This window comes from Scyliorhinus canicula, chromosome 1, assembly GCF_902713615.1.
Source record: "Scyliorhinus canicula chromosome 1, sScyCan1.1, whole genome shotgun sequence".
NCBI classification, from domain to species: Eukaryota; Metazoa; Chordata; class Chondrichthyes; order Carcharhiniformes; family Scyliorhinidae; genus Scyliorhinus; species Scyliorhinus canicula.
The window spans coordinates 111,461,124-111,473,168 of NC_052146.1; the positions used below are offsets into that span (position 1 = coordinate 111,461,124).

Sequence of the window (12,045 nt, forward strand, 5' to 3'; positions counted from 1 at the left end):
CCGGAATGCTGGAAGCTTCACAGACCTCCCACATCTCACAAGTAAAGCAATTTACCCCTCCAACTGCCATTTCCAGAACTAATTCATATATTAATTTAAAATAAATGTGTCCTAAATTAAATAAGTTAGTTAACTATATATTTCCGGGCGCTAGATTTCTTTTTCTAAAATAAATTTAGAGTACCCAGTCCTTTTTCCAATTAAGGGGCACTTTGCTATGACCAATCTACCTAACCTGCACATCTTTGGGTTGTGGGGGTGAGACCCACGCAGACACGGGGAGATTGTGCAAGCTCCACACAGTGACCTGGGGTCAGGAATCGAACCTGGGTCCTTAGCGCTGTAGGCCGCACATTCCCCAATGTGGGTTCTTATTAATACAACGAGTTGCGTTGTATAGCCATGTTTCTCGGCACTGCGAGTGCTGGGATATATGCGGATAAATGTGTTCACCCATTTGGCTGAATTGAGCCCTACAACAGGGAAGTGTTTTGGTACATCCTGATTTCTATTTTGATGTGGTCTGGAGGGGGCAAAAATCTGGCAAATGGCGTACAATGTGGCAGATGTGAAATTATCCATTTTGATAGGAAAAATAAAAAAAGAAGCTCATCTAAATGGTGAGAGAGAGCCGAGCTCTGAGGTGCAGAGTAATATGGGTGAAGACAGAGATGGGGAGAATTTTTATCTCTCTGAGGGTTGTGAAATCTCTGGAACTTTTCCTCAAAGGCAATGAAAGCAGATGAAGATGGAACTAGATAGATTTGTAATTAACAATAGGTGAAAGGTTATAGAGGCTAGGCAGGAATGTGAGGTTGAGGTTACAATCAGATCAGCCATGATCTGATTGTAACCTCCTGGTGGTACAGTAGTTAGTATTGCTACCTCACAGCACCAGGGACTCTGGTTCAATTCCAACCTTGGTTGACTGTATGGAGTTTGCAAGTTCTCCCCGGGGTCTGTGTGGGTTTCCTTCGGATGCTCTGGTTTCCTCCCACACTCCAAAGGTGTGCAGGTTAGGTGGATTGGTCATGCTAAATTGCCCCTTAGTGTCCAATGGTTAGGTGGAGTTGTGGGGATAGGACTGGGAAATGGGTCTGGGTTGGCCTGCTCTCTTGGAAGGTCAGTGCAGACTCGATGGGTTGACCTGCAAGGATTCTATGATTTTACAGAATGGCGGAGCAGGCTCCAGGCGCCAAGTAGCCTACTCCTGCTCCAAATTTGTATGTTCATATGTTCGTATGTCACTATGTTCTCCAGATAATTAGATAACCAGTTGTCCTACGTGGCTCGCTTCACTTGCACAGTTGCATTTTAAAAACTAGATTCTAATTGTGGTAACAGTTATTCATCTCTATGAGTTTGGGGTCAATCAGCATTTTCCAGTGGAGATTGGAGCTAGCAATAGAGGAGGCCATTCAACTCCTCAAATCTATTTTGCCATTTAATTAGATCATGGATAATCTGTACCTCAACACCAACACCGCCTTTGCCCCATATTCCTTGATACTGTAATCTAACAAAAACCTATCTACCTGCCTAGAAAGTGATCAAAAGTGGAAATCCAGTTTGTCTCTACTCCAGCAGAGCAATGCTGACGTTGGCTGCTTTGCCGCAGCAAGTGCCACATTGGAGATGAATTAAAAACATGGGGTGAGCTTGAGCCCCAGAACCTTCCGGACCGTGCGCTCAGTACAATCATTGGCAGTGCATTTACTCAACACTGAATTTATTGGCGCTCCTCATGAGCTCGTTTGAAATTTACAACAGATTGAAAAATTTATTGAGAGCAGTTGTTGTTTTATTAACAATGCAGCGATCGGCTAGAATTGTTTGAGCTCCTTTCCTTCAAGGCTACAAACAATAACATTGCTTATCTCATTCGAAATCCCGATATCACGTTTTGTAACTGAGTGTGCCTGATTGCTGCTCTGTTAATGGCCTCTTGTAACCTTGGTGCATTGGGTTTAAAGTCTGTATACATGACATCAGGTAATAGTGATAAGCCACTTCCATTTGTCTGACCTGCTGTTTCATTGAAAAAAAAATTATCGGTTGCTGACCTGCACCATAGAGACAAGCCACTTGGCCAATTAGTTAGTGTAGGCTTGTTTTTCAATGAAAGCTGCCTGTTCTTTAAGGTCAAGGTCACTCCTAGTCACTGAATGAAACGGAATATAAGTAGTATTTAGGAGGAAGCAGCTCAGTTGGTGCCTGTGGAAGCCTGTGCTACCCTGCGAGCTGGAGGCAAGATTATCTGATCCACTCTCAATCAACTCCCGCACAGCACAGCTCCAAAAGCAATTGTTTGACGTGTTGGGAGTTAGGGATTTTGGTCTCTCGTTAAAATTAGCACTTTAAAACCAAGTAGAGCTGCTCACTGCAGTACAACCAGCGTGCTAAATTCAGAGTGATTCTCTAGTTTGGCACTGAGGGCGGCTATGGCTTGTGTAGATGTTCTGCTCGATAAATGTCACTGTGCTACCGGGAAGAGACAGAGTGCGATTTTATACACCATCCTGAGCCAGCAGGGAGACCTCAAGGACTGCGGCGAGTCCTCACATCATAGCTGCTCCAGTGAAGCCAGGCGGACGGTACGCTTAAAGACTCCGCAGGTTACGTGTCAGGCGGTGTCTGATGTGTTGGTAAAGACAGTCCGTTTTATCAGGAACCTCCCCTCCTTCCACCATCTCCCCAGGGCAGACCAGCTGCTGCTGTTGGAGAGCTGCTGGCTCCCGCTGTTTCTGTTGGGCTTAGCTCAGGAGAGAGTGAGCTTCGAGGTGATAGAGACCCCGGGCTACAGCATGCTGAGGAGAATCCTGCTGAATGGGCCGGGCCTGATCAAGACACGGGAAGAGGAGAGGAGGCAGCCCACACTTGCTGGCGTACAGAGAATAAAAATGTGCCTGAACAAATTCTGGGGACTACGCCTAAACTCCAAGGAGTACGCGTACCTGAAAGGAGCAGTCCTCTTCAACCCCGGTAACTAAACAGCCTCTCTCTCTTCTATCCTCTCTCTCTTCTATCCAGTGTGTGTAATGGAGTAAGGGAATTGTAATGATGCGCCCTTTACACAGAGTCCACCACAATGACCCCTTACACCAGAGACCCTGGCAATAATTCTACCAACTCAGTAACATGTTGTTAGCAATTTGAGCACCAGCCAGCAGTCTGAAATCCAGGAGTCTGAGGCTGAGGGGCTGGTTTAGCACAGTGGGCTAAAGAGCTGGTTTGTAAAGCAGACCAAGGTCAGCAGCTGGGGTTCAATTCCCGTGCCAGCCTCCCCGAACAGGTGCCGGAATGTGGCGACTAGGGGCTTTTCACAGTAACTTCATTTGCAGCCTACTCGTGACAATAAGCGATTTCCATTTTTCAAATCTGGGAGGGAGCTCCTCAATCAGACCATACGCTCGACTTTCGCATGAATGGATGGTGTGATTATATTTATCCACTTCGGAATCTCCCAAAGGAGATTCCCTGATCCTTTCAAGAAATTTCCAGTACTTGAGGTCTGGCTGCCCTGTGCTCAGCATGACAGACAGAACCCGCCAAATCCACCGGATAAAAACAAAACTGAATTGTGTGACTATAAACAGAATACTGCAAAGCCCTGATGAGGTTTTGCAGCATTTTCTGTGTTTATTTGTGTGATCCAGCCGGGGATTGAGGTGGCTGTGGTGGTCACGATCAAAGGAGTGGCATGCAGAAAATAGCTCTCGATACAAAACATGCTGGAAACACAAAGTGAATCCAGGCAGCTTCGAGTTGTGAAGTAGGCTCCGCACTGACAGCTGCTGCCGGACATGCAGCAAGGCTGCTGCTTCCTCACTTTCTGCCGTGTATGTGTCTTGTCCTCTGCTTGCGTTTTGAGTCTGGACTGAGTGGTACTCTCTCGTCTTTTTGCAGACCTGCCTGGACTCGGAGCGCCCGCCTACATTGAGGGCCTCCAGCGGGAAGCGCAGCGCGCGCTGCACCAGCTGCTGGTGCCTCTGCCTCCCAGGGAAAGCAGCCGCTTTGCCCGGATTCTCCTCACCGTCTCCGCCTTGAAAACCATCAGCACCAGCCTCATCACTGAGCTCTTCTTCAGGCCGGTGATCGGAACAGGAAAGCATGGAGGAGCTACTGCTGGACATGCTTTACACCCAGTGAGGGCACCTCGCCCACCGACCTACTCGCTGCCCAACCAAAGTCACCCGTCCCATTCATTTGTCACTCGCAACCCACACACAGCTCGCTCCTCGCTTTGGGGCCTCACGGTAGCATGGTGGTTAGCATCAATGCTTCACAGCTCCAGGGTCCCAGGGTCGATTCCCGGCTGGGTCACTGTCTGTGTGGAGTCTGCACGTCCTCCCCGTGTGTGCGTGGGTTTCCTCCGGGTGCTCCGGTTTCCTCCCACAGTCCAAAGATGTGCAGGTTAGGTGGATTGGCCATGCTAAATTGCCCGTAGTGTAAGGTTAATGGGGGTATTGTTGGGATACGGGTTACGTGGGTTTAAGTAGGGTGATCATTGCTCGGTACAACATCGAGGGCTGAAGGGCCTGTTCTGTGCTGTACTGTTCTATGTTCTATGTTCTATGTCCTCTCTCTCTCGGCATACATTTTTGTATTAAATTATTATTTTTTTACCTTGAATAAAATTATTTTGCTTCTTTTGAAAGACTGGTCATTTTATTAAAGACAGCTTTATATGTCAGGACTTTGATTTTTAATTCACAGAAATCCTCAGGTTTAAGAGCAGACATTTAATTCAGGCAATGGCCAGTCACTGCTGATTCACATCTTGTGCCATTAGGGTCCAATCCCGCCATGAATAGGTGTCTGTGGGATACGGGGTACACAGCAGTATAAGTAGGCCCCTGGAACCTGTTCTATCACGTGTCAGGAATTAAATATGTCCTTTTTTTCAGAGGTTTCAAAGTATGAACCCCTCATTCCAATATCCAAACATGTGTTGCTTCTACTTCTGTGCTGTCTGAAAATGTGTCTCACTTTTTAAAAATACATTTTTATTAAGGTATTTGCAAAATTTTTATAACAATAACAAAAACATTAACATGGTAAAATAAACATTTCCCCACCCGACCCAATCTTCACACACCTCAACCATCTAACACCTAACGCCCGCACCCCCCCCCCCCCCCCCCCCACCCGCCCGCCCCCTTCGGATTGCTGCTTCTGCCGACATTTTTATTTTCCCCGAGAAAGTCGACGAATGGCTGCCACCTCCGAGAGAACCCCAACATTGACCCTCTAAAGGTGAACTTTATCTTCTCGACACTCCAAAGATCGCTACCTCTGGACTCTGCACCACCCGTGTTTCTAGCACCGTGGACATTGACTCAGCAAAACCCTGCCAAAACCCTCCAAGCTTCGGGCATGCCCAGAGCATGTGGACATGGTTTGCTAGGGTTCCCGCGCACCTCGCACATCTGTCTTCTACCCTGAAATAATTGCTCATCCTCGCCGCTGTCATATGTGCCCGGTGGACCACCTTAAATTGTATTAGGCTAAGCCTGGCACACGATGAGGAGGATTTGACCCTGCTTAGGGCGTCCGCCCATAGACCCGCCTCTAACTCTTCTCCTAGATCGTCCTCCCACTTGCCCTTAAGCTCCTCCACTGGGGTTTCCTCTGCCTCCAACAGCTCCTGGTTGATATCCGACACCTTCCCCTCCCCCACCCAGGTACCTGACGCTACTCTATCCTGTATCCCCCATGGTGACAGCAGCGGAAAGGCCAACACCTGTTTCCTCAGGAAGTCTCGAACTTGCAAATTCCTAAAACCATTCCCTGGCGGCAGTTTAAATTTATCCTCCAGCACCTATAGATGCTGATCCCTATAGAAAGCTCCCATCTATAAACAGATCCCCCATCCTTCTAATTTCTGCCCTCTGCCAGCTCTGGAACCCGCCATTCAGCCTGCCCAGTACAAACCTGTGGTTGTTACAAATTGGGGTCCAGACCAACGCACCCTCCACCTTCTTATACCTCCTCCATTGCCCCCAGATCCTCAGAGCCGCCACTACCACCGGACTTGTGGAGTATCGGGCTGGCGAGAATGGCAGAGGTGCCGTTACCAATGCTCCCAAACTGGTGTCTTTACATGACGCCGCCTCCATCCGCTCCCACACCGACCCCTCCCTCATTACCCACTTCCTAATCAAAGCTATATTAGCCGCCCAGTAGTAATTGCAGAAGTTCGGCAGCGCCAACTTACCCTCCCGCCGACTACACTCTTCACCCGCGGGGTTTTATTCGCCCATACAAAGCCCGAAATGATCTTGTTTACCCGTTTGAAAAAGGCCTCAGGGATGAAGATGGGGGAACACTGAAAGACAAACAGAAATCTGGGGAGGACCATCATTTTCACGGTCTGTACCCTCCCCGCCAGTGATAACAGGGGCACGTCCCATCTCTTAAAGTCCCCTTCAATTTGCTCTACCAACCGGAATAGATTAAGCTTATGCAGTGCCTCCCATTTCCGAGCCACGTTGATTCCCAGATAGCGAAAGCTCTTCCCTACCATTCTAAGCGGCAGCTCTCCCAGTCTCTCCTCCTGCCCTCTTGCCTGGATCGCAAACATCTCGCTTTTTCCCATGTTCAATTTATACCCCGTAAAACTGCCAAATTCCCCCAAGATCTGCATAACCTCCCCCATCTCCTCCAACGGATCCAAAATGTACAAAAGCAAATCGTCCGCGTAGAGTGAGATCCAGTGCTCCATCGCCCCCCCCCCCCCCCCCCCCCCCCCCCGAACCAGCCCCAGCCAGTTCCTCGAAGCTCTCAACGCCATGGTCTGTGGCTCTATAGCCAGAGCAAACAGTAACTTGCCTCGTCCCTCGATGTAATTTAAAATATCCTGACCTCAGCCGGTTCGTACGCACGCTCGCTACAGGCGCCTGATAGAGCAACCGCACTCACCCAATAAAGCCCTCACCAAACCCAAATCTTCCCAGCGCCTCCCACAGGTAATCCCGCTCCACCCAATCAAAAGCCTTCTCTGCAACTTCCGGTGGCGGCCACGTGCGGGTAGGTCGCGTTTTCGGCAGCTCCCGCCACTAATGGACTAATGGGCATCTTTGACGTCCCCTTTTCGATGCAAACCGGCGGGCAAATGGCGCTAGAAGGCTCCCCACAGCAGTTTATGGAGGGGACTAGGAGCAGAACGGCCAAACAAACGACCAGCGAGAAGTGGCAGGAACTGGTGCAGGATCAGAAAATGGCGGCCGGCTTGGATCAGATCAGCAGTGGTAGCGGGAATAGCAGGAGTTCCTTAGAAGCTGCTTTGCTGACCTGTAAACGGAGATGCTGACCCCAATGAAGGCCTCAATGGAGAAAATGGTTGAGACCCAGAAAATTCAGGAGAAGGTGATCAAGGAGATTGAGACAAAAGTCTCGGATAATGAAGGCAAGATACTGGGCCTGGTCGTCAGGGTGGAGGCACACAACGCCCTACACAAGAGGTGGCAGGAGAGGCTGGAAGACCTTGAAAACAGGTCCAGGAGGCAGAACCTGCACATTCTGGGGTTGCCTGAGTGTGTGGAGGGGTTGGACGTGAGCGCATTTGTGACCACGTTATTGGGGTCCCTGATGGGGCCAGAAGCATTCCCTCGGCCTCTGGACCTCGATGGGGCGCACAGAGTCCTTGCAAGGAAGCTCAAAACGAATGAACCACCGAGGGCCATGGTGGTAAAGTTCCACCGCTTTTCAGATAAGGAACGAGTCCTGCGATGGGCTAAAAAGGAGCGGAGCAGCAGGTTGGAGAAGAGCGTAATCCGCATATACCAGGACCTGGGAGCAGAACTGGCCAAGAAGCTCGCTGGATTCAACCGTGGTAAGGCGGCCATCCACAGCCAAGGGGTGAAGTTTGGGCTGTTGCATCTGGTGAGGCTGTGGGTCACGTATCAAGATCGCCACCATTACTTTGATACACCTGATGAGGCATGGAATTTCATCAAGCAAGGAAAGTTGGAATCGAACTAAAGGACAGCCACACTGGGACATTACTCTGGTGGGGATGCGGGCTTGTGGCTGGCCGAAAAAGGGAAATGGCTAGTCAGCAGGGGGGTGTCAGCCCCCCATCCAGGCTGATTACGTTTAATATGTGGGGCCTCAATGGGCCTATCAAGAGGGCTCGCATGTTCTCGCACCTCAAGGGGTTAAAGGCAGACGCAGCCATGCTACAGGAGATGCACCTAAAACTTGCGGACCAAACAAGATTGAGAAAAAGGTGGATGGGCCAGGTGTTCCATTCGGGGCTGAATTCAAAGACCAGAGGGGTAGCAATCCTGGTCAGCAAACAGGTGGCTTTTGAGGCAGGGAATATTATAGCTGGCAAGGGGGAGCAGATACATAATGGTCAGCAGGAAACTGCAGGGGACTCAGGTGGTGCGAGTGAACGTTTACGCCCTGAACTGGGACGATGTGGAATTATGAGACGCACGCTGGGTAAAATTCCAGCCTTAGGCTCACACAATCTGATTATGGGGGGTGACTTTAACACAGTTATAGACCCTGTACTGGACCGGTCAAACCCCAGGTGGGGGAAGCGACCGGCGGCGGCTAAAGAACTGAGAGGATTATGAAACAGGTGGGGGCCGCAGACCCGTGGAGATTCGCCCGACCGAGGGAGAAAGAGTTCACTTTCTGTTCCCATGCCCACAAAGTCTACTCCCGTATAGAATTTCTTTGTGATGAGCAGGGCGTTGATCCCCAGGGTGAGGGGACAGAATACTCGGCCATTGCAGTCTCCGATCATGCTCCACACTTGGTGGATTTGCGTCTTGGGGAGGAGAGAGGTCAGTCCCCACTATGGAGGTTAGATGTGGGGCTGCTGGCAGACGACGAGGTTTGTGGGCGGATAAGGAGGAACATCAAGAATTACCTGGAAACTAACGATACGGGGGGGGTAGCGACGTCCACGGTGTGGGAGGCCCTGAAGACAGTTATCAGAGGGGAGTTGATCTCTACCAGGTCCCATAGAGAGAAGAAAGAGCAGAGGGAGAAAGGCTAGTTGGGGGGGAATGAAGCAGTTCATGGACCAACTGAGGTTCCCAAAGGTGGAAGAGGATCTGGTGGAGGGACTGGAGGCCCTGATAGAGCTGGAGGAGATGGTAAAGGGTTTAGGGAACATGCAGTCGGGCAAAGCCCCGGGGCCGGACGGCCAGTCTGTAGAATTCTACAAGAAATTTTCGGAACTGCTCTGCCCACTCCTACTAAGGACCTTTAATGAGGCCAAAGAGAGAGGGACCCTCCCTCCAACAATGTCACAGGCTTCGATTTTACTCATCCTCAAGCGAGAGAAAGATCCGCTACAGTGTGGATCTTATAGACCGATATCGCTCCTGAACGAAGACGCCAAACTGCTGGCCAAGATCTTAGCTGCTAGGATTGAGGACTGTGTCCCTGGGGCGATAGGGGAGGATCAGACAGGCTTCGTCAAGAGCAGACAATTGAACTCCAATGTACGGAGGCTCCTAAACATCATCATGATGCCCTCAGAGGCTGGTCTAGCTCACTGGGCTAAATCGCTGGCTTTTAAAGCAGACCAAGCAGGCCAGAAGCACGTTTCGATTCCCGTACCAGCCTGCCCGGACAGGCGTCGGAATGTGGCAACTAGGGGCTTTTCACAGTAACTTCATTGAAGCCTACTTGTGACAATAAGCGAATTTCATTTTCATTTTCATTTCAAGTGGTGGCAGCAATGGACGCGGAGAAAGCCTTTGACCGGGTGGAATGGAAGTACTTGTGGGAAGCGCTAAGAAGGTTTGGATTTGGTGAGGGGTTCATAGGTTGGGTCCAGCAACTCTAGCAGGCTCCCGTATGTGCACGAACAGGGTGGGGTCGGAATACTTTAGGCTCCACCGGGGGATGAGGCAGGGGTGCCCCCTCTCCCCGCTATTATTCGCCCTTGCAATAGAGCTGCTGGCTATAGCGCTGTGGACTTCAAAGAACTGGCAGGGGTTGGTTCGGGGGAGGGGGGGGGGGGCGGGGGGGGGGGGGGGGGGGGGGGGGAGTATCTGGTCTCACTTTACGCGGATGATCTGCTCCTGTACATCTTTGACCCACTAGAGGGGATGGGGGAGGTCATGCAGATTCTGAGGGACTTTGGCATTTCTCAAGGTACTAAATGAGAAGAAAAGTGAGATGTTCGTGATCCAAGCTAAGGGGCAGGAAAAGGAACTGGGAGAGCTTCCGCTGAAGTTGGTCGAGAAGAGCTTTCGGTACGTAGGGATACAGGTGGCTCGAAAGTGGGATGCCCTCCACAAGCTTAATCTATGTCGGCTGGTAGAGCAGATGGAGGGGGACTTCAAAAGGTGGGACATGCTCGCGCTATCTCTAGCGGGGAAGGTGCAGATCGTTAAGGCGACAGTCCTCCCCAGATTTCTGTTCGTCTTCCAGTGCCTTCCCATCTTCATCCCTAAGTCCTTCTTTAAGCGTGTGAACAAGGTCATCTCGGGATTTGTATGGGCAAATAAGACTCCGCGAGTAAAGAGACTGTACCTAGAGCGCAGTTGGGGAGGAGGGGATGGGCTGGCGCTGCCGAAATTGTACAGCTACTATTGAGCGGCTAACATAGCCATGATTAGGAAATGGGTATTGGGGGAGGGGTCGACGTGGGAGCGGTTAGAGGCGGCCTCATGTAAAGGTACCAGCCAAGGGGCACTTGTAACGGCACCTCTGCTGTTCTCGCCGGCCCGCTCCTCCTCCAGCCTGGTGGCGGTGGCAGCATTAAAGATCTGGGGTCAGTGGAGAAGGCACAGGGGGGTGGAGGGAACCTCAGTCTGGACCCCGATACACAATAATCACAGATTTGTCCCGGGCAAAATAGATGGAGGGTTTCAAAGCTGGCATAGGGCAGTTCATAAGCCAGCCTTGGCCAACTGGAGCCTATTAATCTGCTAAAACAAAGGACCCTACAACCTTCCGTTCGAGTCTTTATGGTTGGAACATTTAACAATTTCAGAGTTGCACACAAAGGGATATACATCCTTTGTCAAAGCCAGAATGGAGAAGTGGGTGTCATGTGATATGAACCTCTAGTTGGTGGAACCAGTTATATTGCCTTGCTATATTAAAAACGCATTCTGCCATCTTACCAGCAGCAGCACAGAAAAGGAGCTGTGCAGAGATTGAATATTTGGCCGCATCTAGACCCATGGAAGTTTGCATGGCCAAGGACGAAGGAGTTTTCCTTTTTGTCACATGCCCACAAGGTATACTCTCGCATCGACTTTTTTGTCCTGAGCAGGGCGCTAATACCGAAGGTGGTGGATACGAGTATTCGGCAATCACAGTGTCGGATCATGCCCCGCATTGGGTGGATCTATGGGTTAGTGCGGAGAGAGGGCAATGCCCGCTGTGGAGACTGGATGTGGGGTTGCTGGCGGACGAGGTGGTCTGTAGGTGGGTTAACAAGTCTATCGAGAACTACCTGGAAACAAATGATACGGGGAAGGTCTCTGCAGTGACGGTCTGGGAAGCTTTGAAGGCCGTGGTCAGAGGAGAATTAATCTCGATACGGGCCCACAGAGAAAAGGTGGAACGGGCTGAGAGGGATAGATTAGTTGAGGAGATACTCCAGGTGGACAGGAGATACTCAGAGGCCTCGCAAATGACCTGCTCTTGTACATTTCGGACCCGTTGGAGGGGATGGGGGAAGTCAGGGGGAGGGTGGGTTGGCGCTGCCAAACTTCTGCAACTATTACTGGGCGGCTGATAAAGCCATGATTAGGAAGTGGGTAGTGGGGGAGGGGTTGGCATGGGAGCGGATGGAGGCGGCATCATCTAGAGACACCAGTTTGGGAGCATTGGCAACGGCACCTCTGCCATTCCCGCCGGCCCAATGCTCCACAAGTCCGGTGGTAGTGGCAGCTCTGAGGATCTAGGGGCAATGGAGGATATATAAGAGAGTAGAGGGAGCATCGATTTGGACCCCGATTTATAATAACTACAGGTTTGTACCAGGTAGGCTAGATTGGACGGGGCAGAGTTTGTAAGGAGCATCCAGGAAGGCGTCTTAAAACAATTTGTAGACAGTCCAAC

At 50.6% G+C, this 12,045-nt stretch overlaps 1 protein-coding gene across 1 annotated transcript; it reads left to right on the forward strand.

Annotated features, from left to right (window-relative positions):
- Nucleotides 1-2,224: 2,224 nt before the first annotated feature.
- LOC119966259 (nuclear receptor subfamily 0 group B member 2-like) lies at nucleotides 2,225-4,313 on the forward strand. The gene is given in 3 exon segments (XM_038797657.1): nucleotides 2,225-2,982; nucleotides 3,907-4,106; nucleotides 4,108-4,313. Coding segments are annotated over 3 exon segments (783 nt in total). The 5' UTR covers nucleotides 2,225-2,441; the 3' UTR covers nucleotides 4,150-4,313.
- The last annotated feature ends 7,732 nt before the right edge of the window (nucleotides 4,314-12,045 follow it).